The sequence below is a fragment of the Oreochromis aureus genome, linkage group 3 (assembly GCF_013358895.1).
Source record: "Oreochromis aureus strain Israel breed Guangdong linkage group 3, ZZ_aureus, whole genome shotgun sequence".
Classification (NCBI taxonomy): Eukaryota; Metazoa; Chordata; class Actinopteri; order Cichliformes; family Cichlidae; genus Oreochromis; species Oreochromis aureus.
In genome coordinates this window covers 124,829,164-124,855,029 of record NC_052944.1, presented here as the reverse complement: position 1 = coordinate 124,855,029, position 25,866 = coordinate 124,829,164, and the positions used below count along the sequence as shown (strand labels likewise).

General features: G+C 42.1%; 1 protein-coding gene across 1 annotated transcript; it reads right to left on the bottom strand.

Annotated features, from left to right (window-relative positions):
• Nucleotides 1-18,401: 18,401 nt before the first annotated feature.
• LOC116333253 (GTPase IMAP family member 7-like) lies at nucleotides 18,402-22,035 on the bottom strand. Its single transcript, XM_039608503.1, has 5 exons — nucleotides 21,897-22,035; nucleotides 21,431-21,561; nucleotides 21,250-21,300; nucleotides 20,346-20,456; nucleotides 18,402-20,179 (listed from the first exon to the last, which is right to left on the bottom strand). The coding sequence occupies exons 2-5, from the start codon at nucleotides 21,450-21,452 to the stop codon at nucleotides 19,413-19,415; spliced, it is 951 nt and encodes a 316-aa protein (XP_039464437.1). The 5' UTR covers nucleotides 21,453-21,561; nucleotides 21,897-22,035; the 3' UTR covers nucleotides 18,402-19,412.
• Between the last annotated feature and the right edge of the window lie 3,831 nt (nucleotides 22,036-25,866).

Below are 25,866 nucleotides of genomic sequence, written 5' to 3'. Positions count from 1 at the left end.
ACTTTCAATTTAAGACTCCTTTATTTGTTATGAAAATCCTTGAAATCCACCCAAAACAACAGTGATCACAACATTCCAGGACTGAGCGGTCAGCAAAATTCAACTTCCCCCATCACCCACTCATTCAGGAAAGTTCCCACGGGAAGTGAACAGGTGATATAACAATGACTACTACTACCAACACCACATGACCCAAAGCTACACCTGTCCACCACAATATGATTCCTTTTTGTTCTCTCTCACATCTACTGTCATCACTTCAATTATTCCCACTGTGGTTATGATAAAATTCTTTAGCCAGCATCTCAGCTTTTTATCAATCCACACTTCCTGTAGCTCCTTGACCTGCTAATACTGGATACTGCTGTTGGGAAGCCTACCTGTCGGGACACTTGTGGTTATTAGTTTATTGCAAGATCTGTTCATTTGTGTCGAGGAGAGTTGTTGTGGAAGCAATGTAAACTACACATACATTTATATTTCACTCTTTCTCAAAGAATCAAAAGTGCTTTGTTTTCTCTGCTCACAGACCACACATATAAGCACCTCATATATACACGTCATATGAGGTATATACACCTCAAGTCTACTTCTGCTGCTCCTTTTCTATAAAGAATAAACAATTTAACAAACATCCATTCTCCATTGTTTTCGACTCAGCCAGCTGCTGCATTTAATGCTAGAGTTTGAATTTACTCTAGAACAGCTGCTGTTGTTATCTGTCTGCATTCATGTTTTTAACTGTACTCCACACATTATGAATTAGTGCAGCTCTTCTTAAAGTACTGCAGTATTCCTGCCAGATTCTCTTCTGCTCAGTCTTTAATGTTTTTCTTCACCTTCATCTTAAGGTCTTTAGACTCAGTTTCTAGAAGGCAGCAACATTTTCAGCACTCCACTTTTAAAATTGTTCATCTTACTTCAGCTTAATGTAGTTTTACTGTGTTGTTTTTAATGCAGATGATATAAAAAAAAAAGTGTCTTACATTCAAAAATCCTACCAGAGGCTGGACAAATTCTCAATTTATTTATTTAAAAGGGCCTTAAGCACAATGTCCCATAAAGTCCAGGGTCTACTATACCAGGGAAGACCCCATGTGCAGGCAGTGTTTGTTTTTTGTGTGTCACTCAGACCCTTCCTCAGGGGCAGCAATTTCATTTAAAGCTGCATTCACTGATAAAGGCTGCTAGATCTCCAACCAGGAGGGTACACACATGATTCAGGGAAAAAAAAAAATCAGATTTATATTTTTGGGCTGAGACTTGAACATATACGTTCTCTTGGGTAACTATTAGGAGGTGTCAAAGTAGTAAAATACAGGACCTTTGGGTTAGATATATCCATCTTCATCCGCTTTATCCGAGGCCGGGTCGCGGGGGCAGCAGCCTAAGCAGAGAAGCCCAGACCTCCCTCTCCCCAGCCACCTCCTCCAGCTTATCCGGGGAACACCAAATGCGTTCCCAGGCCAGCCGAGAGATATAATCTCTCCAGCGTGTCCTGGGTCTGCCCGGGGCCTCCTCCCGGTGGGACATGCCTGGAACACCTCACCCAGGAGGCGCCCAGGAGGCATCCTTGTCAGATGCCCGAACCACCTCAACTGGCTCCTTTCGATGTGGAGGAGCAGCGGCTCTACTCTGAGCCCCTCCCGGATGGCCGAACCTCTCACTCTATCTCTAAGGGAGAGGCCAGCCACCCTTCGGAGGAAGCTCATTTCTGCCGCTTGTATCCGCGATCTCGTTCTTTCGGTCACTACCCACAGCTCATGGCCATAGGTGAGGGTAGGGACGTAGATCGACCGGTAAATTGAGAGCTTCGCTTTTACACTCAGCTCCCTCTTCACCACGACGGACCGGTGAAGAGGGTCCGTCGTGTCTGTTGTAATTGAGTAAGCCATTTATTGATGTGATTAAGGCTTTAAATAGTCATCGACAGTAAAGACTGAATCCTGACCTGAGAATTCCCAGTGTACACCGTGGGCTCTCCACTGCAGCAAACACAAGCTTCAGGCCTGAACCCTGCAGGTTGTTGTTTCCCAGGTCCAACTCTCTCAGACTAGACGTCTCGAAGCTCACCACTGAGGACAGCGTTTCACAGCTTCTGTCTGACAGGTTACAACCACTCAGTCTGAAAAAAATATGATAAGCAAGACATGTAACACTTGTGTTAAAGTATATTCATGGTGTCACGAGAAGCTACTACATTTACCAATATTTCAACGCTGTTTAAGGACACGCTGGGATTCTTCTTCAAAAGAGAAATGTGGCTGTTTACTGCAACTTGGACTGAATTCATTAAAAAATGCAAAAACAAAAAAGAAAAAAATACATACACAGGCCCAATTTTAATTTATCTTTTTAAAGTGAAATGGATTAAATTACCTCAGTTGATGAAAAAAATATGTATATAGCCTCATCTGACCTCAGTGTTTCGAGTTTGCAGTATGGACACTTCATCCCAGCAGACAGAAGCTTCAAGCCTGAATCATGCAGGTTGTTGTGACTCAGGTCCAGCTCTCTCAGACCAGAGGACTGGGAGCTCAGGACTGAGGACAGAGCTTCGCAGCTTCTGTCTGACAGGTTACAGCCACTCAGTCTGAAATTATGAAAACAAGATCAACTAAACAACTCACAGCTTTATAAATGGCATACATTGACTCCGGACAAAAAAAGTGAGGTGCTTGTAGATTTTGTTCCATTGGTTTATTACCCAAAAACATGCACATAAACTAATATTTTTAACTTTTTTTAAATTGTAGCATTTATGATGAAAAACAGCATTAATCATAGATTTAAGGGGCCTGAATAAAACTACAATGCAATAATTTTTTAATATGACTTGTTCTTCTAATTTCCAACTACAGATTTTTATTTTCCAACCTAACAGTTAAAAATAACTCTATCTCATACAGAATCCTGGTGCAGCTGCCCCCAAGTTTATTAAAATGAAGTGCTACTAAAGTTGCTGTTAGTAATATGTGATACCACTGATTTCCTTTCTGATCCAATGCAAAGTAAAATTCAGGCTTGTATCAGCGATACTGCGCCAATACTGATGAAAACTATTCCTTGAGAATGAATATAAGACATCATAACAAAATATGATGATTTGTATGACATAAAAAAGCCTGAATTTTGAAATATTCAATTAAGATTCAAAAATGAATGTGAGTGAAAATAATAAAGCTGAGAAACATTTTATAGATATAGCTGTTACTTTCTCTCTTTGGTGTATAAAATATTTCAAGTTGTATTTTTATTGTTTAAACCAACAGCTGCTGTTTTACTGCCAGTTTGGTGTATATTTTAAAAATAGCTAGTCTATATTGTCAATTTTAAATGCTCTACAATTTGAACAAATGGGATTCTGTAGTTTTAAAGATGCAGGGAGTTCTTATCATTTAAACATAGACACAAAACTCCTAAACCTAAGTCACGTTACTAAAGTCAGCAACCGTGATATACAACACTGCCGGCTCCATATTTCCTCCCTCTATACCTGGATAATACCTGCCTGCAGGACAAAAGGACTCAGCCTTACCAGCACCTTTCCCTCTCCTCCTCTTCAGTTTATCTTATCAGAAAGCCATCATCATACTCTGAGTTAAGATTTACCTTTATTTGTGTTGAACAAGGTTTCTACCACTGCCACATTTCTCACAACTAGCATTTTGGCAGTTTTTGGAGCTGAAATATCTTCACACAAGACTCACTTATGGTCATCACCTGCGTGAGCAAGCACACGTGAGCTGCGAAGTATGTTTACAGCTGTATTTCGCATATTACTGTGACAGGTGGAAGTAGTTCCTACTAATCATTTAGACAATAATAATAATACAGTTACTTTCAAATGTTTTCCTGTTAATAATAAACAAAAACTACCCCAAATTACTAAAATAGTCATATTTTAATCAATTCTACAACATAAATATAAATAAGTATCAATCAACACAGCACGAGTAGCTGTCAGAAAATACCAAAAATAACATAGTGAGTAAATAAGAATTGGTCTCTTAATATTTTACTTCTGTGTTTGTTTGTTTTTTTTGTATTTAAATGTTTATTGAAAAGTGATTGGGCTGAATCTTGTTTCTTGAACAATCACTATTTAAAAGTAGAAAGAGTGAAGATAAATCCATTATTCAATTTCTTTGTGAACATGTTCATTGTGTTTGATGTGGGTTGTTAGATCAAAACATTTTAAGCTCCTTAAGTGTTTCAAGGCTGCATCAAAAGTTTATTCAAGTTAAAATATTGTGGTCAAACATTCTCCTTTTTTCGTTTATACTTTCCAAATGTGTAGGTTTATGGCTTATAGGATATGGATCTGTGATGGAAGAAATCAGTGCCAGCCTGTGATAACATCAACAAAGCTATATGTATCAGCATATATTTACTTACAGAGCTTTGTTGGAGGCTTTGACCACTGGCAGCAGCCTCAGAAGAGCCTCCTCTGAAGCAGAGTATTTCTTCAGGTCAAACACATCCAAATCTTTTTCTGATGACAGTAAGATGAAGACCAGAGCTGACCACTGAGCAGGAGACAGTTTATCTGTGGAGAGACTTCCTGATCTCAGGGACTGTTGGATCTCCTCCACTAGAGAACGATCATTCAGTTCATTCAGACAGTGGATCAGATTGATGCTTTTCTCTGCAGACAGATTCTCACTGAGCTTTTCCTTGATGTACTGAACTGTTTTCTTATTGGTCTGAGAGCTACTTCCTGTCTGTGTCAGCAGACCTCGTAGGAGATTCTGATTGGTCTGCAGTGAAAGACCCAGGAGGAAGCGGAGGAACAAGTCCAGGTGTCCATTTGGACTCTGTAAGGCCTTTTTCACAGCACTCTGGTGGAGAGATGGTTTAAACCACCAGGAGGTTGTTTGTTGTTCTTGCAGCAGATTGAGTCCAGAGTTGATGAAGGTCAAATGGACATGAAGAGCAGCCAGAAACTCCTGAACACTCAGATGGATGAAGCAGAACACCTTGTCCTGGTACAGTCCTCTCTCCTCTTTAAAGATCTGTGTGAACACTCCTGAGTACACTGAGGCTGCTCTGATATCGATGCCACACTCTGTCAGGTCTGATTCATAGAAGATCAGGTTTCCTTTCTGCAGCTGATCAAAAGCCAGTTTTCCCAGAGACTCCATCATCTTCCTGCTCTCTGGACTCCAGTGTGGATCTGTCTCAGCTCCTCCATCATACTTGACCTTCTTCACTTTGGCCTGAACCACCAGGAAGTGGATGTACATCTCAGTCAGGGTCTTGGGCAGCTGTCCTCCCTCTCTGGTTTCCAGCACATCCTCCAGAACTGTAGCAGTGATCCAGCAGAAGACTGGGATGTGGCACATGATGTGGAGGCTTCGAGCTTTCTTGATGTGGGAGATGATCCTGCTGGCCTGCTCCTCATCTCTGAATCTCTTCCTGAAGTACTCCTCCTTCTGTGGGTCAGTGAACCCTCTGACCTCTGTCACCATGCTGACACAGTCAGGAGGGATCTGATTGGCTGCTGCAGGTCGTGTGGTTATCCAGAGGTGAGCAGAGGGAAACAGTTTCCCCCTGATGAGGTTTATCAGCAGCACATCCACTGAGGTGGACTTTCTAGGGTCAGTTAGGATTGTAGTTTTGTGGAAGTCCAGAGGAAGTCGACACTCATCCAGACCATCAAAGATGAACACAACCTGGAAGTCTTCAAAGCTGCAGATTCCTGCTTCTTTGGTTTCAGTAAAGAAGTGATGAACAAGTCCCACCAAGCTGAACTTTTCCTCTTTCAGCACATTCAGCTCTCTGAAAGTGAATGGAAATATGAACTGGATGTCCTGGTTGGCTTTGTCTTCAGCCCAGTCCAGGCTGTATTTCTGTGTTAAGACTGTTTTCCCAATGCCAGCCACTCCCTTTGTCAGCACTGTTCTGATTGGTTCATCTCTTCCAGGTGAGGCTTTAAAGATGTCTTCTTGTCTGATTGTTGTTTCTGGTCTGTCTGGTTTCCTGGATGCTGCTTCAATCTGTCTGACCTCATGTTCATCATTGACCTCTGCAGTCCCCCCCTCTGTGATGTAGAGCTCTGTGTAGATCTGATTCAGAAGGGTTGGGTTTCCTGCTTTAGCGATGCCCTCAAACACACACTGGAACTTCTTCTTCAGGGCAGATTTAAGGTTACGATGACAAACTGCAGCTTGAAGTTCTGAATAAGAAGAAATATGCACAGTATCATTTGAAAATGGAAATAAACACTTAATTCCAAAAAGAATGAATGATGGTCCATCTCTTGAGACAGTAGAAAATGTTTTGATGCATTCTCAATCATCCAGGAAAGTAAATCTCCAAAAGTTGAATCTGTTCATCTGGACGTAGCGTTTTGTGGGAGAAACGTTTCGTCACTCATCCAAGTGACTTCTTCAGTCTCAGCTGACTGCAGGTTTCCCCAATCTTATAAACAGTACATTTGCATAATGACTGAAACCAGCCCACTGAAGGAACAATGGGCTGGGAGGTCAGTTCCTTAATCATAATTATGCAAATTCTCATGACCATTGATCAACAACCACTGACCAAAACCCACTGATCAAATGTTACAACCCGGCTCAGAAGCCGCAACATAAAAAAGGAGATTGTGGGTGAGAAGAGGTTTTAGCTTAAAATGGCATAGCAGGTCGGCTAAAATGGCTGGTGCCACCACAGCAAAGACTAGTGAGCTCCTCCGGAAGCTTGCCACAGGTATGCTTTTATCCACACCTGACTAGGTGTGGCCAATTAGCACCAGCTGAACACACTGAGCAGATTAGAGGCTGCAGAGGGCCGTAACATCAAAGATCAAAGCCATTGATCAGTGGTCTTTGATCAGTGGGTTTTGGTCAGTGGTTGTTGATCAATGGTCATGAGAATTTGCATAATTATGATTAAGGAACTGACCTCCCAGCCCATTGTTCCTTCAGTGGGCTGGTTTCAGTCATTATGCAAATGTACTGTTTATAAGATTGAAACCTGCAGTCAGCTGAGACTGAAGAAGTCACTTGGATGAGTGACGAAACGTTTCTCCCACAAAACGCTACGTCCAGATGAACAGAATCAACTTTTGGAGTAGAAAATGTTCACTGATCCAGCAGCTTTAAACTTTATAGAAATCCTCTTACTGCTCTGCAGATGGTCAGCCAGCTCCTCCTGCTTCATTCTCCTCAGGAAGTCCAGTGTGAGTTTCATAAATGCCTCTCTGCTCCTCCTCTCCTCATCATCCTCCCTCTGACTCTCTAAGCATTCTGGGTAATCTGGACTCAGAACCTTCTGGATCTTCTTCAGCTCGTTCTTCACAAAAGTGATGATGTTGTCCTCCAGCAGCTGGAACAGAATATTTATGAATGAGCCAATCAGACTGAAATCATGGAGCCAAACATCAGATCCATGTTGGACACACTGACAATCCACTGGTCTACAAAGAGCAGCATGGAAATGACTGTGAACAGAATAGATGTAACAGTAGTTGTTGTACATGTACAGACCATAAATATGGAGTCCAGCTGTGTTTGATGCTGCTGGGCAGACTGACCACTGGGAACCTCTGAGCTCTGCTGGTCCACTCTGTGGAGGAATCATGAAGAATTAGTTCAATCACAGGATAAAGATCCAGTAGTTTTCTGCCCAAGTAATTTCATCTGAATCAAGTTTGTCAAGGTTCAACTCTCAGATTGTGAAAATATCGGGCATTTTCGGTCTGTTTTTATGGACTCCCTTACAGTCATGATGGATAATGTTGCAGAAGCTCAGAAAAAAGTTTGAGATTTCATTTCATTCTGAAAATAAAAATGAAATAAAAAAAAATCACTCAAGTATATTGGCGTGGTACGAATCAATGAATACACCCGGATTTTATTTCACTGAAGAGTTAATATATCGAAGCACATGTGCGTATAATGGACAATACATTTACATACCGTTCTGGCTGAATTACAAAACAGATGTGGCTCATGACAGACAAAATGGTGCACAATGATCATTTAACCAAATAACCTACTTGAAAAATCATCCAGAGTGTGTGCATTTAGAATATAGTTTGATAGAGTTTGTACAAAAGGGTTAGGTTTGTGTATGGGATTTCCTATGCCCCTTGAATGCACCATAGGTGTGCATGTCCGCAGCTTTAGTTCACAGACAAACGGCAGCCGAACAACGGACAGTGTGTGCGTTCATAAGACCGTAAGTTAATGTTTTACTTTAGTTATGTTGGTGTTCAGCCATGAGTGTATTTGATGACTTACCAGCAGTTTCTGCTTCTGTTTAAGTGATGTTATGTATAAGTGGCAGTTCGCTAGCATAACAGATCTGTTCGCTAATTAGCTGCTAGCAGAGAGATTCGTTGTTATCATGTTGTTGATTCTGTGCTCTGTGTACCAGATGATAAAACGATGTAAAGTTGCCTTCAGTGCATAGTTGTATGCAGTGTGTTAATGCATGATGTCTGACTTTAAGTTTATGTAACCAATCTGAAGTATAATGTCAGCTTATTTAGTTATATACTGTACTTGAGTACACCTCAGTTGTATCTTTATGTTTATTATGTAATTTGATTCTAATTGATTTGTATCATTATGCTTTGTCTGCAGAAACCACACACACACACACACACACACACACACACACACACACTCTCTCTCTCTCGCTCAGCTGTAGGCACATTCTCAATTGGAAATACAAAGAATGACAACTTTATTCCTGGACTCTGCCCGTTTGTTCCTCTCACATCTGAACATTTGCAAGTGTTCTGACCCGACACTCTGAAGTGATTGCTGCCAGCTCAGATTTCTTTAACCCTTCTAAACAGAGTTAGTGTGCTCATCTCTTCCCAGGATAACCAGTTTGGCTTCAAACCAAAGCATGGCACTGGCATGGAAAATAGTCCGTTTGTTTAGGGCTAAAAATTCATTGATGCCTCCAAAGTTTTTGATTGAGTAAAGCACAGAAAACTTTTTGATAAATTCAAGTTACGGGAGTTCCTGGATATATTGTGAAAATAATATACTTGTCCGCTCATCAGAAGATGCAGGTTAAATGGGGAAGCAGTATTTCTGCCCTCTTTGGTGTCAGCAATGGTGTCAGACGGGGTGGGGTTTTATATCCAATTTTATTTAATTTATATGTTGATGATCTGTCCATACAGCTGAGAGCCTGTAACACTGGGTGTATATTAGGTAAAACATATGAAATCATCTTATGTATGCAGATGACCTGGTTGTTTTTAGTCCAAGCGGTGCTGGGTTACAGGATCTTCGTAATGTCTGTACTGAATATGGTGTGTAATATGACATAAAGTACAATGCTGTTAAAAGTGCTGTGTTGATATGCAGAACCAAGCAGGATAAACAGCTAAATTTCCTTGTGTTTTAACTGGCCCAAAAAACTCTTGAAGTTCATAATGTTTTTATATTTTATATATTTTATTAAGGTTTATATGTTGTGTTTCTTTTGTGTATTGTCTTGTTTTTATGGGCATAAAGTCTGTCAATAAAGATTGAATTAGAATAGAATAGAATGCCTTTATTGTCACGCTACAGATGTACAATGAAGTACAGATCTCCTACTCAGTGCAAACATGTGTAGGGGTTGTGTATATATATAGTTCTGCAGCACTATATATAAATAGTTTTTAGAGAAAAAAATATATAAAATGTACAAATGTTCAATCCAGTAAAAGAGAAAGGAAATAAATATGTAAATAAAAAGTGTTTTGTATATACAGTGTGGGTTATTGCATGTAGAATTGAGTATTGCACAGTAGTGGTTTATAGAGGGAAATCCTAGGAAATGGTGGGTGGAACTGTTTATTAGTGCATGTGTGAGTTAAGGGTGGTTGTGGATTTCGGGAAGAATTTACATTGGACTTTGAGCTGTGTGTTGTTCCTGCTCTTCAGTTTTTCTAGCATTCTAGCTTCTCTCCTGTAAAGGTTTGTCAGCTGCAGGGAAATTTGAGATTTTTCTGGATTTTAAATCAGGCATGATTACAGTTTTTATAACAACAAACAAAACAATCAGCCTTTATCTGAGGTAATCATGCGAGATCAGTACTTGGGCACATCAGGTCTAACAGACTGACATGAAACAAGGAACTCAAATATTAGAGGCATGTGGTCAGAGAATTAATGTTGTCGATTTCAGTGTCACAGAGAGTCAGACCACCAGAAAGCACAAGATCCAGAATATGTCCACGTTCATGTGTTGGGCCTTTCACTGACTGAACAAGATTAAAGAGTCTATAAGATTTACCAAGTCATCAGTCAGCGGTGCATTTAAGCAGCAAACAACGACATTAAAATCTCCATGAATTAAAACACTGTCATATCCTGACATAATTCCTGCCAAGAATTCAGAGGATAAGCAGCTCTGTTCTTTAAAGACAAACATGAACCCACTCAGGTCACACTTTCCCCACAGATATGAGCATCACTGTCCTCAAACAGCAAATGACCAAGTCTGACATTTGGATCTTTTCTCTTTCATTGTTTTCTTTTTAATGAATCTTTGTAACAATCTGAGGATGTTTCAGGTCAGATTTATCCAGGAAACACAAACATGTAAAGGAGTCATCACAGCTCTCTGACCTCGTTGGTCCAGGTTCACCACTGAACTTTGGAGGTAGACCTTTGGACCGGTCACTCCTCACAGACGGACAGCTGGACCCTGCAGACTGTGACCTCTGACCTCTGCAGACACAAACATGATTGAAGCAGCTGTGATCACACAGACTGCAGATAATGCAGCTGTTTCCTGTCAGTAACATCCTCTTAGATTAGAGTTCAGCTTTTTACAGGAAAACTGGACAAAACTGATTTTGTTACAAATTCATTTTCATTTCCTCTCAGCTCACAAACACAGAAAATCAACCAGAATCAACACTGATTATAATGTCAGTGCAGAATTATTTCTGTTACTCAGTGAGTTCAGCTCTCTGACCTCGTTGGTCCAGGTTCACCACTGAAGTCTGGATTGTTTCCTTTGGCCCGGTCACTCCTCACAGACGGACAGCTTGACCCTCTGTCCTCCTCTTCCTCCATCATCATCTTCTTGTGGACTTCAGTCAGTCTGAGAGGTAAACCACAAACACTCAGTGAGTTCACTTTAACAGGAGTAACTGAGTTACAGTCGCTGACCTCTGACCTGTCATGTAACCTAGAAACCAGGTCACATGATCTATATCAGAGATCACAGAAACCTGATCTCACCTGCTGACTCTGAATCTTAAGACCTTCCAATAACAAAACACAAAAAGCAATATATGGACAGAACATTAGGAACAGCTCTGAGTCTGATACAGTCAGCTCACTGCAAACTCCGACCTCAGTATGAATTAAAGCTCTTTTATGGTCCCTCAGACACTTTAGGATCACGTGATGTTCACACATGATATCTGTGACTGTCCTAGTTTAACATGTAACCTTGATGTTGGTTCAGATCTGAGCTCCACACCAGCTCTGCTGAATAATCTAAAGTTTGTCTGACATCAGGAATCAGACGCTGTCATGAACACACCTCCATGTTTCTGTTTCTCTGACACACTGAATTCAAACAGTCTGAGGAAACAAGGATGAACTTAAAGCTCCTGCAGGCTCTGACTTTATTCCTGGAGACGCATGAATCGCATGGTTAATCCACATTTTTTTCTCCTCAGTTCAGCTCACAGCTGTAATCAGCACCAATCAGCTGTCAGAGCTCATTGTTTGACTCAGTCTGCAGCTCAAACTCGTTTTTGCTGAATTGAAGAACTTTGTTTCTGTAACTGTGTGAAACTCTGATCCACAGCAGAAGAGTTCAGCTGATGTTCACATGAAGTAGATCCACAGTGAAACTTCTCAGTGTAGAAACACTTTGGAGACCTGATCATTGCTCCCATGCTGTGCTGTCCTTACTCAGATCATTTTCTTGTTGCATAGTTTTATACATTTGTGCATACAGGAAGGTTTTTGAAAGAGAAAATGATCAGCAACTTAAACTGAGTCTTGTCCCCAAAGTTACACACAAATCACTGTGTAAGCGGTTTCTGCTTCCCCCTGCTGTAACAGGCCGGCCAGAATAACTCCTCCACTCTGCGTTGTTTTGTATTTTTATGAAGACAAAGAGTCTGGTTGCTCGTTGCAGATTTATTTCCTGAATGGAAACATAACGGTGTCGGGTCAGTGCAAATGGCTCAGCACACTGCTCTGCACAGCTGAACACCCCATTACTACAGAGCTTTACACAATATTCATAAACAACAGGACATAAACTGGTGTTAGGCACGTGCCCACTGAGCACTTATTACCCTCTGTGTCCGTCAGCTGATCAAGCAAGTTTTATGTGTCTCTACTTAACTATATTATATGCAGAACAACACAACTCACCTCTGGTGTAGCTTCAGCAGACTGGCAGTGATTACTGCAGCCAGCCTCACCTAATCGGTCACACCAAGAGGGGGCGCTGGTTCCCCATCGCACTAACATTTGTGGCAAGTGCAATAATACCACATAAACACTGTTACAACTGCACACATGTTTAAATCTTGGTTTATAACAACACACACAGTCATCACACTTTTGAGGCAAATTTTCTTCATAAAAATCACACAAAATGCTCTCAAAGGTTCATTTTATATATTGTTGTTGTTGTTGTTTTTTTAACCAAAATTGATTTTTACTAACTGACCAATCAGATCACTGCATTTGGCAACAAGTGCACTCATAGCTCAAATCAAACACCTGTATTAAATATACAACAACATGGAAATAGTACAAAATGCTGTTTTACCTCAGACACAGCTGGAGCTGCTCCGGCTCACTCAGGGGTCTGAAAGGATTCCTCTGCCTCTTCAGATGTGATCCCAACTCTGCTAACAAGAGTTCAAACTAAACTAAACTAAACTAAACTAAACTAAACTCCTCACTGACATCCTGAAATATGACCCAAAACTTTAACTCATGGATCTAACCCTGACATTCTCCCTGCTGCTGCTGCTCTAAGAACCAGAACCTCAGTTTCTTTCTTTTCTTGTTTAAGAACATGAGGACCAGCTCATCATCGCTTTGTGTCATTTTTTTTTTCACAGTCCAATTTCTGAGGAGAAATTTTCCATAAAAACATGCTGTTTCTAGGTTACCTGGTCAGTTTGGATCTGTAAAATTCTGAACTTCGTGTCGTTTTCACGCAACGTGTTGAGTGTGTAACTTTAATTTTCGATCCGAGGCTACCGAACAAACATCCAGGACTAATGGAAAACTTTTTTTTCTCTTTTAAAATCAAAGCGACAGCAGAGCCATCAGATAAAGAAACGTCCTTACAAACCAAATATTCACAGCATATTTCTGTTTGTGGCAGAAACATCTGTTTCATATCATGTACAGTGACCTCACTCAGGGCGCAGTCGGCCTCGTTGGTCCAGCTGTGAGTCCAGTAAAAGTTGAAGTACTAATTCAATTTCTTTACTCAGCTAGGAGTAAAAGTTTACAGGTTCTGAAATGTACTCAAAGTAAGAAAGTAAAAGTAACTCGTTTCTATCACCTGTTTTTGTTCAAAGCTCACTGAACCTTGTACTACATTAATATAATAATTAAATATCAGTAGATGTGAACACAAACTTTTAATTCTGATTATACTCAGCTTGAATCAAAACACAGTTAGCCTGCCTCAGTTTTTTGCAGCACGTTTCACAATATGAAAAAAAACAGGGTAAGGATTCAATTTCATACGGACAGACCCAATATCTGATTTAAAAACATGTGAGATTTACATTTCCAGTTGATCCAACAATACTAAACAGTCTTTACCTTTAAATGTAAGCTCCTGTCCTTTATTATCTTTCTCCATCTCTGAGGGAGGTTCGCTCTCTTTCTTTTTTGTGTGTTAGTTTGTCAGCTGATGATTTTTGAGCTGATAGAAATACTGCATTTGAAATGATCTGGCACTTTAAAACTGTTTTCCCTTTATTCTCCTCTACAGTAGACTAGCTAGATGCTAAAGTACCACAACTGCAACTTATGGACACCTGCAGTCATTCACTGCTCCAGTTTTAACACACGAGTTTGGCATATGTCATCTCTGTTAATGTGACATCTCCTGGTGATAAATAGATTCTGCCTTTCATGTGTTTCTATTGAGGCTTAGATGTTTGACGGCTCGTAGTGATGTGAAATAAGAACGTCCCAAAAATGTGTTAAACAGAAAGTAACTGTCATGGTCCTGGGTCTCTGACCCAGTGTTTATGTGTTTTCTGGGTTAATTAATATTCTTTGATTTAGTGTTAATCATGGTTCAGTTTCCTTGGCTCCCCTGTGTACAGTGGCGGTTTTTGATACAGGCGACATGGGCCGCTGCTCGCAACTCGCAAAGCAAAACAAAATAAAAACAAATCAACAAACACAAAAACTGAAGACATCATGATATAGACTAGTAATTTGCACCGATGTGTTTTCTAAATTCTATCACACACATATACGTGAAAAGTGAGTGCGAGGGCCCTCGGTGCACCTGGAGTCCCAGAAAGAAAAAAAAAACCCTAAACAAAGCGAATCTGTGCACTAAAGTGTAGGTCTGTTAGCTTATGTTGTGGTGATTCTCGGGTTGGGGGATGGATGTTCATACTGGAGTGCAAAATTAAAACCAATGGAAGATGGACAAGAAAAGGTCAAAGATCATCAGGCTTTCAGTTTAGAAAAAAGAGAAAAGAAGATGAGAAACAAGTAAACGATAAATGTAAGCAGATGTGACTTCGGATACTGGCAGTTATTATGTACGACATGTATCCTGAAACAGGACAACATTCATTAATAGGGAAAACTGCTGTTTACCTTTGTTAGCCACTTGGCTTTGATAGTACACAGTATACACAGATAGACAGTAGACACTGATGTGGCTCATTGAGTCTTTGGGACTGTTGTCAGCACAATATTAATTAGGCTTTAATTAGAAGAAGAGCTGTATTGTTGATTTGTCTGCTATTCTCAGTGTATGATGAATTATAATGACTGTTTGTTAGCCAATGTTATCACACACATGTACAGGTGAAACTGGAAAAATTAGAATATCATGCAAAAGTTCATTTACTTCACTAATTCAACTTAAAAGGTGAAACTGATATATGATATCAACTCAGTACATATAAAGCAAGATATTTCGAGCCTTAATTTTTTATAATTTTATTTTTTATAACTTTTTTATAGTTTTGATGATTATGGCTTACAGCTTATGAAGTTGATTAGTTCCAGCTGTTGTTTAACTGAATTTCCCGGAGGAACCAACTTAAGGGATTAATAATGTTCCCTCTCTCTTATTACCTCTTTAGCCTCGTTACAAACACTACAACTAACAAGTGGATTTTCCTGTTTTAGCTCAGCCAGCAAACAAAGCAGAACCACTTCCTGCTGAAGAGACAGACTGAAAGTTTTTAAATAAACTCATTGCTGCAGCAAAGAGCAGCACAACAGTGAGACAGATTTTTAGCTTCAGTGTTCTTATTCTACACTAAGTCATTGGTTTTATCACTAATTAGCTAACATGAACTAATCTGTCTATTAGCAACCAACCAACTCAACGAGTTCATGTTACTAACAGCTCACCTCTCTGCAGCAGACACAGGCTGGACTTTAAAATTAAAGGGCTCTTCTTTAGACCGGTCACTCTGTAAGGACACAGAGCTGGGTGGAGGTCCAGGTGGGTTCCTGTGAATAATGATGGAGCAGTGATGTGAGTGCTGAGCTGTGACATGGAGAAGAGTCATGGACAGTTAGAGATGGTCATCTCACCTCTGAGCTTTGGTCTGGCTCTCATGTTCCCCACACAGAGTGCTTTTAGAGGAGGGACTCCTCCTCTCTGTCCTCACACTGATCCATGCTGCTCAATTCACATCAGCTCACACACACTTTCTACCTGCAGAGGAAACACAAATCATTCATGTGCACATCAACTGAAATCCTCCTTTCCATCCTGTGTGGTGTCTACTGTGCAATTTCTGCTGTAAGTATTAATCACAGTGACAGTAAAGGGAGTAAAGGCAATAAAAACACTGCAGCTGAGCTGTGACGTCATCACATACACTCTGTCCTTGGAGTCTGTGGACTTACAAAGTACAAACTGTAAGTACACAAACACAAAGGTAGCTCAGACACACAGTATCTGTGCAGATTTGGAGACAAATCTTGAACGGTGATTTCATGTGTGAGCTGTCAGTTTCAGCAGTCTCCCTCTGTGTGGTTAAAGAGTTTGACTGCTGTGATTGCAATGTCTACTGCTGATGGCTTCCATTTGAATCCATCTGAAACTGACGAAGAAACGTTGCTGCACAGACAACACTGAGCTGAAAATGAACAGTCTAAGTGTAGTTGAGTTGCTGTGAGGGACTAACTACAGTAGGGGTTTCCAACTCCAGTCCTCGAGAGCTATGTTCCTGCACCTTTTACATGCACCCCTACACCAGAACAGCTGAATCAAATGGTTGGATTACCTCTTCAGCATGCCATCAAGTTTGGTAAAGGCCTGGTACCAAGCCGTTCATTTGATTCACGTGTTTATCTAAAAGCTGCAGGAAGATAGCTCTCGAGGACTGGAGTTAGACACCCCTAGTCTACAAGATCATTGGAGACTCAGAGGGAACCAGCAGGGGGCGCTCACTGAGTCCTGGTAAATAATCTCCATGAATTCTGGAGAATATTTAACAGACAAATATGAACTATGATCCTTCATAAAACAACGTCTGAAGCAGGTTCTCATATCAGGACTCCACTTCTTCTGATTGACTGTGAGCCTGTTGAGAGTCCACATGAACACTGAGTGTGACTAAACATCACAACACAGTCACACTTCCTCTGCTAAAGAGGATCAAACAGTGGCAGATGTGTAGAGAACGTTTCATGATGGTGGTACGGAACTGCAGCTCAGTCTGATGAGGACACACAATCTGCTTGAAAGGCAGATGGCAGCAAAGAGTTCCTCAATCTTAATTAAGATTGAGGAACTGACCTCCCAGCCCATTGTTCCTTCAGTGGGCTATTATGCAAATGTACTGTTTATAAGGTTTGGGGAAACCTGCAGTCAGCTGAGACTGAAGAAGTCACTTGGATGAGTGACGAAACGTTTCTCCCACAAAACGCTACGTCCAGATGAACAGATTCAACTTTTGGAGATATCCTTGGAAAGGTAAAATGATTGGCTAGAATCCAAACTGTATGACCAAAATGTGCGCTGCTTTTTGGTCTGATTACGTTATGTCAGAACCAGTGCCATAATGGCACCGGATACCTGTACCCATCCCTAATCTTAAGTTCATGGGGTGCCGGCTATCTGGGGAGTCATTCTCACCAGGGCTCTAGACTAACTTGTTGCCATGGTTCCTAACTTTTTTTCTTAGGCGCACCAGCATAAAAGTTCAGCCCACCCAAATTTTTCAACCACATTTCTTAACACCGCAGTTTTACATGTTCACTTTTTTTTTTGAGGGGGTGGGGGTGGGGGGGATTGCTGTCTATACAGACAATATTAATATGTAAATGATTAACTAACAACCTTCTCAACAAAGAATTCTTTATTTGGAGTACATTTCTACAAGAAAGATACGTTACTGAAAAAGTGCTTGTGCTTAAAGTGCGTTAGCACTCTTTGGCAATATTGTAGAAGATGTTAAACTTAATTATCACATCGGCCTCCTCTGACGACCTGTTTGCTGCTGCCTGCTGCTGAAAGGCAGTGGGGAGAGAGGACACTTGGGCAGTGCATTTATAACGGCATATAATGTGTTTTCTGGATACACTGCTGCTTTTTCAGCGTTCAAAGATTCATGGCTCCGTGTCAGAGCTGGCTATGAATTTCAGACGGATCAGGCCTTAACTTAACACAAACGTTATCAATAGCTCTTTTCATCTTTTCTTATTACCCACAGCTACATCCACTTCTGCCAGGCCTAGGCTGCTCACTAGGGCTGGGTATCATCACTAATTTCTGTTATCCATTTGATTCCGATTCACAAGGTCCCGATTCGATTCGATTCAGTTTAGCCTCAGACAGTCAGAAATATTATAATTCTGATCATTTATCAGCACTGATACATGTGAGACTTCATCAGAATTGTGAACATCACAGCAGATGCATTTGTGTCAAAGTAACTGAGAATAAAACACAGAAAAACATGAAGGAGATTTTCCTGGTCTGACTTTTTATAGCAGATAACCTTAAAAATATTCTGCAGTATTGCATAATTTTAAAAGTATAAATTTCTTCAGCATTGAACAGAGAAATTAGGCTTTCTGGTCCAAAGACATTTAAAAAAATTAATTAATTAATTAAAAAAAAGACAGCGGCTGACAGCGCTGTAAACAACGGTAGACTGGTGGGTAATTGTCATGGTTGACACTGGCCAACCGTGGGGATGTGAGGAAAAGGAGGACCCAGGCGCAAAGCTCTGAATATAAGCAGTGCGTTTATTTACAGTGAAGTAAATAACCAGTACACAATAAATCCCCACAGCTCCCTAGACCCCTGTGTTGTGTCTCTCATGTTCGTGCTCTCCGTTCCCGTGTTACCGCACACCCTGTGCGCGCTGTCCTGTTCTGTGCCAAGCTCTTCTTGGAGTGGGACTCAATGATCCCACATTGGTGGAAGCTCCATCAGTCTCTTAAATTGCTCCCCCAACGAGTCCTGACCAGCAGCAGGTGTGTGGCAGGGACTTCAGGTGTGGCCAGTCCTCCAGCAAAGCCACATCCATCAGCCTGAAGGTGCTACAGAAAGCAGCTGTACATACACACACATACCTGCCTACATACAAATGTGGACACAGAACTGTAGCACAGTATCACATATAACACATACTTCATAACTGCTCAGGGACCCTGGGTCTCTCAGACAGAAAATGCATTAAACATAAACAGTTTTTTTCCCATGTCCATCATAAAGACAAAAACTGGCTGAGTTTGAAATGACATTCAGAGCGAGGTTTATCTCTGCTCTTATTTTCTCCATTTATGCAAACTTGGTGTACCACAAGGATCTGTTCGAGGAACTCTGCTTTTTATTATCTGTGCTGAATTAAAAGAAAGTCAGTCTGTATGCAGGTGATCCTGTGATTTATGTTGGTATCCTGCTGGAAGTCCTTTATTATTAAATCAGTAATTAACTGCAGTTAACCTGTGTTTCATTCAGCTGCTGCAAACACATCAGTAGTTCCAGGACAAATTTTCAGCTCATGAATGCTGAAGATTTTACCAATTCACCTGGAAAATATCAGCCTTCAGCTGCAGGAGAGGAAATTCATGACTTCCAAAATTTCATGGAGCTTCAAATTCTTTAGTTTGTTCATAGTCTGAGCTACTTCAGGTGGAGCTCTTTAGCTCTGTGGCTGTGATCACTGATTACTGTACTGACTGAAAGAAAGTCCGTATGAAGAACAGAGCTACACGGCAAGAGTCAGAAACAGCTCAGTTCAGTTTCAGAGTGTGGTGGAACTTGGTGAGGATTTCATCAAAGGAGTCGTCTTTGGCCACCTGCTCCACAACCTGACGGACTCCGCTCTCTAACATGTGGTAATACCTCCTCAACTCTTCCAGCTCAGACTGCATCCGTTCCTCCACCTGCTGTTTCTCCTCCTGAGCCTCCATCAGCTTCTTCTTGTACTCTGACTCCACAGCTTTAACTTCCTCCTCCAGCTTCTTCTTGAAGAACTCTCTGAGCTCTGACTCTCTCCGTTTCAGCATTTCCTCAACTTCCAGGTAGGTGTAGTTGGAGTAAAACTCTCCTCCATTGTCGGCCACCATCTTGTCCACCTTCTCCAGCAGATTCAGGACTTGGCGTCGATTGTTGGTTTTGAGATTGTTGAAGAGGTGGTATCTGTTTCCAGCCTTCTTCAGGACCTCCTTCAGCTCAGGTCCTGCCTCCTCCAAGGTCTCATCAAAGTCTGACTCAACTACATCTCCGTGAGTGAAGAGGATGATGGTGTACCTCCAGGCATCCTCTCCAAAGATCTCCTCCACCTTCTTCACAGCGTCTCTTTCCTCTGCTGTGAAGCGTCCAACCTTGATGACCAGCAGGATGGCGTGGGGCCCCGGGGCCGACATGTTGATGCATTTGGAGATCTCCCTCTTCACAACGTCTTCAGGCAGGAACGTGTCAAAGAGGCCGGGAGTGTCGACCACAGAGACCATCTTCTTAAACACCCTTTCCTGCTGCTTGGAGCATTCAGCGGTCACTGAAAATGAGGAAACATATCATTTCATCTGAATTTAGATCAAATATGAACTGCACAGAAATGGTGTCCCGTTTTACACACCTACAGAGTCCTCGTTAAAATAAGTAACAGGTAAGGAATTCCTACTGCTGCTCCCCATTAAAAACTCTGTGTGTGTGTCTCTTACCTGATGAGTGACTGGAGATTTCTCTGAAGGCATCTTTTCCCAGGATGGTGTTTCCACTGGAACTCTTTCCAACTCCAGTCTTCCCAAGCAGAACCAGCCTGAGATCAGACACTAAGGACAGACACACAGAGGTCAGGTGATAACTGCCCTGTGAACAAAACAGGAACATTTGTGTTTTACCTGCATTATTATAACCTTTATATTCTAGACAAATAAATACATGTTTATCATTCTCCAACATCCTGAGGAAAGCTCTCTGAGCTCTGCTTCATTATTGTTTTAACACTGATGCAGAAGCAGGACTGTGTACTGACAGGAAGCGCTGTGTTCATGTTTGCACACATTCCTGTATGATACTGATCACTGCAGAGACAGAACAAATCTTAACTGTTTGATTTGGGCCACCTAAACATTTGATGATTCAGCCATGATGGAAGCCTGCTCTAAACACTCATTTTATCTCCTTCAAATGAAGAAGCACTGACTTTCCGTTATTTTATCTGATTAACATGGCACTTTGTTAAAGGTGTATGTTCAGCTTCTGTCAGCCTCATTTATTTAACAGTTCAACAGTCTGTGAAGCTCACATCTGGCTTTGACCTGTGATTATATGACCTTGTGTCTCTGAAATTTGATGCCTCCTTTGTACACCTCACAAGCACGTTCACTCAGTGTAGCTTCAGCCTGCAAAAACCATCATTTTTATCCTGAGCTCAAATGTGTCGCCTTGTTTACTCTCAGCTCGTCTTTAGTTCAGTTACTAAACTTGAATTATGTTAATCGTAAGTTTATCACAGGTTATTCATGTTTGTGGTCCAGAATATATTTCATGTTTCCTCAGTTTTGCTGTAAATGGGACATTAGCAGTTAAATAAACTTTAATGACTCATTAAAGTCACCACACCGGATGGAGGTTCCTCCCTGCTACGTCTCCTCTGCCTCCCTCCTGTTGCTCCTGCACACACAAAGTAATCCATTACATGAAAGTGAAAGGAACTGCAGTAAAAACCCACGCGGACACTCATCGGTTTTATCAGCTTAAACATGACTCTGTCATTAAAATGAGATTTTCCACACAGACTCACCGAGCTGTTCCTCTGAGGCCATCACACCGGCGCTCACAAATTAACCTCTTTATGAATGATTGTGCTCAACTCTCCGAACTGTGTGTGTGCCTCTGCACTGTTCCCACAGAGCCGCCCTTTTCCGGTTTTACCTTCAAAATAAAACGTCAGTGAAGAGGAAACAGTTGAGTCAGCACCTCTGTAAGGTCCTCGGATAAAGAGCCAGGCTTTATGTTATTATATTTTGTTAATGACTGAACTAAGGAGCTTAGAGATGGGAATTAAAACAAAATTAAAACAAACTGACTTAGATATTTGAAAGGTATTCTACTGAAAGATTCGTAACTTCGGTGCTCTTATTTTGAATTTACCCTGAAGAACTGTCTTTTTCCGGTGTTCTAACTGGATCGATTTGATCCTTCCCGATCCAAAAGAGCCAAACGACACAGTGAAGGTAACGGCCTGAAATGTTGTTCCAGATATTTACCTGGACAGGTGAGTCCAGTTGTCAGCGGACCAGAACCGGAAGTTACCGGGACCGGAAGTTACCAGCAGGACCAGACGTGCAGGGTGCGATCAGGTTCAGCAGATCCAGAGTAAGTGTAGAAGAATAATGAACCACAGAGAGAAGCGGCAGATGTTTGCTGGGTCGCGTTCAGGTCTCTGATTCACATCTATACCGGAGTCTGCGCGAGGCGCGCGTGCAAAAGTGGTAAGTGACGTGTTATCGTCAGCGCGATATCAAAGATTATGAAAGATGGTTTTCAGACAGATGTTCACACCAGGCTGGGGAGATTTAGACCCGTTATTGGTTATTAAACTTTTTAAAAGTGAAAGGTTGGACCGGAAAAAACTATGTTTAAGTCACAGAGGCTTTCTGTATTATAACACATTTTAATAATGATACATTTTATTTCTAAGCGCCTTTAAGATCCTCTAGGTCAGTGGTTCCCAAACTTTATTTGCTAGGCCTCCCTTTGTTTTACAAGAAAAATGTCGGCGCGTGCGCACACACTCGTGCGCAGTAAAAAAAATTAAGCAAATACAAGTAATCTGCAATAAATTACAGGTAGTAATAAAATAAAAACTACTAACTCTTTTACGCTACGTCCGCACCTACACGGGTATTTTTGAAAACGCAGCTGTTTCGTCCACACGTAAACGGCGTTTCGATTCACCGAGAACGGAGATTATTTAAAACTCCTTTTTTTGCGTTTACGTGTGGACGAGGAATACGGAGTTCGTCACGCAACGTCAAAGGTATGTGCCTTTTTCACGTCACGCTGTGCGCCACGTTATTGTTTACATGAGATGAATTGCAGAATGGCAGATAGAGACGAAATACGGTTAATCTGACTGTCTGCAGGTTTTATATACACACGCAGTTACTGTCTGTACAAAATAGGGATACTGTTTGTCTGTGATTTAGACAGGGGGAACAAATCATGGCAGGATCAGCCTGATATTATTTGTATCCCGCTGTAACTTTACTGTATAAAGAGCTAACATGTCCAAAATGTCAGGAGTAGTTAGTCATTACAACAAGTGTTTGTGAAAATCAAGAATGTGGGATACTGTTTGTCCATGATTTAAACAGCCCAGCGCTGCTCCCGACGCAGAGAAACCAACTCTACAGGGAGACCTACCTCAGCACTTGTGCAGGTGAAGCCAAATTGGAGACATGCTTCACCATATTTTCTAGTCTTTGGCTTAGAATGAAGTTGGTTGGGATATATTCAGCAATGTTATGTATATATATATATATAGCTATCAATCTGTCAATCCTTTCCGTGTCCGGGCCGGGTGAGGTTTCCCGTGTTGAGTCAAATTAAGCCGCAGGCTCCACTCCTGGTTGTTAGTGTCGGTAATCGTGGTTGTAGGTATCATCCGTAGTGCTGCATTAACATCATCTAGCAGACCTTCTGAGGGTACTTCACGTAATCTTGGTAACCGGCTAGGGGGGGTCCAGGTTTCAAGCTTGGCCATGATCCTATCTTTCAGGTCAGTTCCTCTCGCCCTCAACGATCCTTCTCCTATCGCACTTGGGGCTATGTACCCAATCTCGGGTGGGGGTGATGATATCTCCCCCCTGACCTGGCGTCCTGACTCCTCCTTGCCGTAGCATTTATGTTGTACCTCGTCAATCTCTAGCTGTGAGAGCAGTCCCTTCTTTCGAATGTTGGAACACTGAGCTACTAGTTGTTTCGCCGTCATTGTGGATGTTGGGTATCGAAGAATCCATAGGTCCCTCATCCTATTCATGTAACCCCTTCCGCCAGGGTTACTTGTGTAGTAGCATTCCAACAACGCCCTGTTTTCATCTCTTGCCCACCGATGCCTTCTTGTTCCAGTAGCCCACTTGTCGTCAGGGTGCCCTGGTTCCTCAACACCTGACGCGGACCTTGTTGATCCGGGCGACGTCCGAGCCGGCATGCCTTCATATTTATCTGTCTCGCTCATGTCTGCGGTAGGCTCACTTTAGCATAGGGGGTCTAGCCTTAGGACCCTTACTGGATACAGATGCCCCAGGCAGGAATCGAACTTGCGATCTTCTGCTCCAAAGGCGTGTAGTCTAACCACTACGCTATCCAGCTGCTGATGCTTGGCTACAAGTTGAACAGCCACAAGGGGCAGTACCCTCCATGGAGAAGGAGGCTAGAAGGCAAGATCAAAGTAGCACGAAGGGAGATTAGCCAACTAACGGAGTTGCAGAAAGGCGCGACAAAGAAGGTGCATAAGAAATACAGCAAGCTGTCCATACCTGAGGCCTTGGAAACTGCCAAGCAAAGACTCACAGCCTTGGCCAGCCGCTTGAGGAGGTACACCAGAGAGATAGAAGGCAGGAGAATAAACCAGCTGTTCTCCACAGAACCAGCAAAGGTGTACTCTCAGTGGCAAGGGAACAATAACAGAACAGCACCACCAAGGCTGGAGACGGAGCAATACTGGAAGAGCATATGGGAGAAGGACACAACCCATAACGGCAATGCTCAGTGGCTAGTGGATCTGAGGGCAGACCATAGCGACCTCCCTGAACAGGGTCCAGTAACCATCACAGTGGCAGACATCCAAGAAAGGGTCTCCAGTATGAAGAGTTGGACAGCACCAGGGCCCGACATGGTTCACGCCTACTGGCTGAAGAAGCTGACTGCACTCCACGGCGTCTGGCAGCACAAATGAACCAGCTGCTAGTTAACGAGAGACACCCGGAATGGCTAACCAAGGTCGGACGGTCCTGATCCCCAAGGACCCCAAGAAGGGACCGGTCCCATCCAACTACCGACCAATAACCTGCCTCAGTACTACATGGAAGCTCCTGTCAGGCATCATATCGGCTAAGATGAACAGGCACATGGGTCAACACATGAGCGGGGCACAGAAAGGGATTGGCAAGAATACCAGAGGCGCAAAACACCAGCTACTGGTAGACAGAACAGTCAGCCGAGACTGCAAGACCAGACTGACCAACCTGTGCACAGCCTGGATTGATTACAAGAAGGCCTATGACTCAATGCCCCACAGCTGGATACTGGAATGCCTAGAATTGTACAAGATCAACAGTACCCTAAGAGCCTTCATCAGGAACTCAATGGGAATGTGGCACACAACACTAGAGGCCAACTCAAGCCCATAGCACAAGTCACCATCAAGTGCGGGATCTACCAAGGAGATGCTCTGTCCCCACTGCTGTTCTGCATAGGCCTGAACCCCTCAGTGAGATCATTAACAAGACTGGCTACGGATACCGACTACACGGAACGGAGCGGTTGTCAGCCACCTCCTGTACATGGATGACATCAAGCTGTATGCCAAGAGTGAACGAGACATCGATTCACTGATACACACTACCAGGCTATACAGCAATGACATTGGAATGTCATTCGGACTGGAGAAGTGTAGTCGGATGGTAACAAAGAGAGGGAAGGTAGTCAGAACTGAGGGGATTGAACTACCAGAAGGCAACATTGCAGACATAGAGGACTGTCAGTGGCAAGACATTTTTAAACATTGAAAGAATACAGAAACAGTCAGAGTTTTGTTCAGAGAACTACGTGCGCACGGGTGAGTGATCAGGTGATACTCACACCGAGGCTTTGCAGTCAGCTTTATTTATACATCGCAACATTCCCTGTTTTTTCAGGCTTTAACAGACAATCTGGGCATGTATAGGACACAGTGTGTGTGTGTGTGTGTGTGAGTGTATTGTCTATCTCGAGGAAAACAGAAGCCAGTTGGGTCCTGTTTCCAAGGGTGTCTGCAAGAGACTTTCACAGGAGTCAGCGATTACTGCAGGGCTCATGTGTATGTGTGTGAGAAGAAGCAAAGACAAAACATAAAGATATGTGAACACTATGTGCTTTCCAAGCCTTTCTTAACAGGAGCATATGAGTAAATGAGTAAATGGAGCATTATAAGGAGAACTGAGTAAATGAAACATTAAAAAGGAAGATGTATCA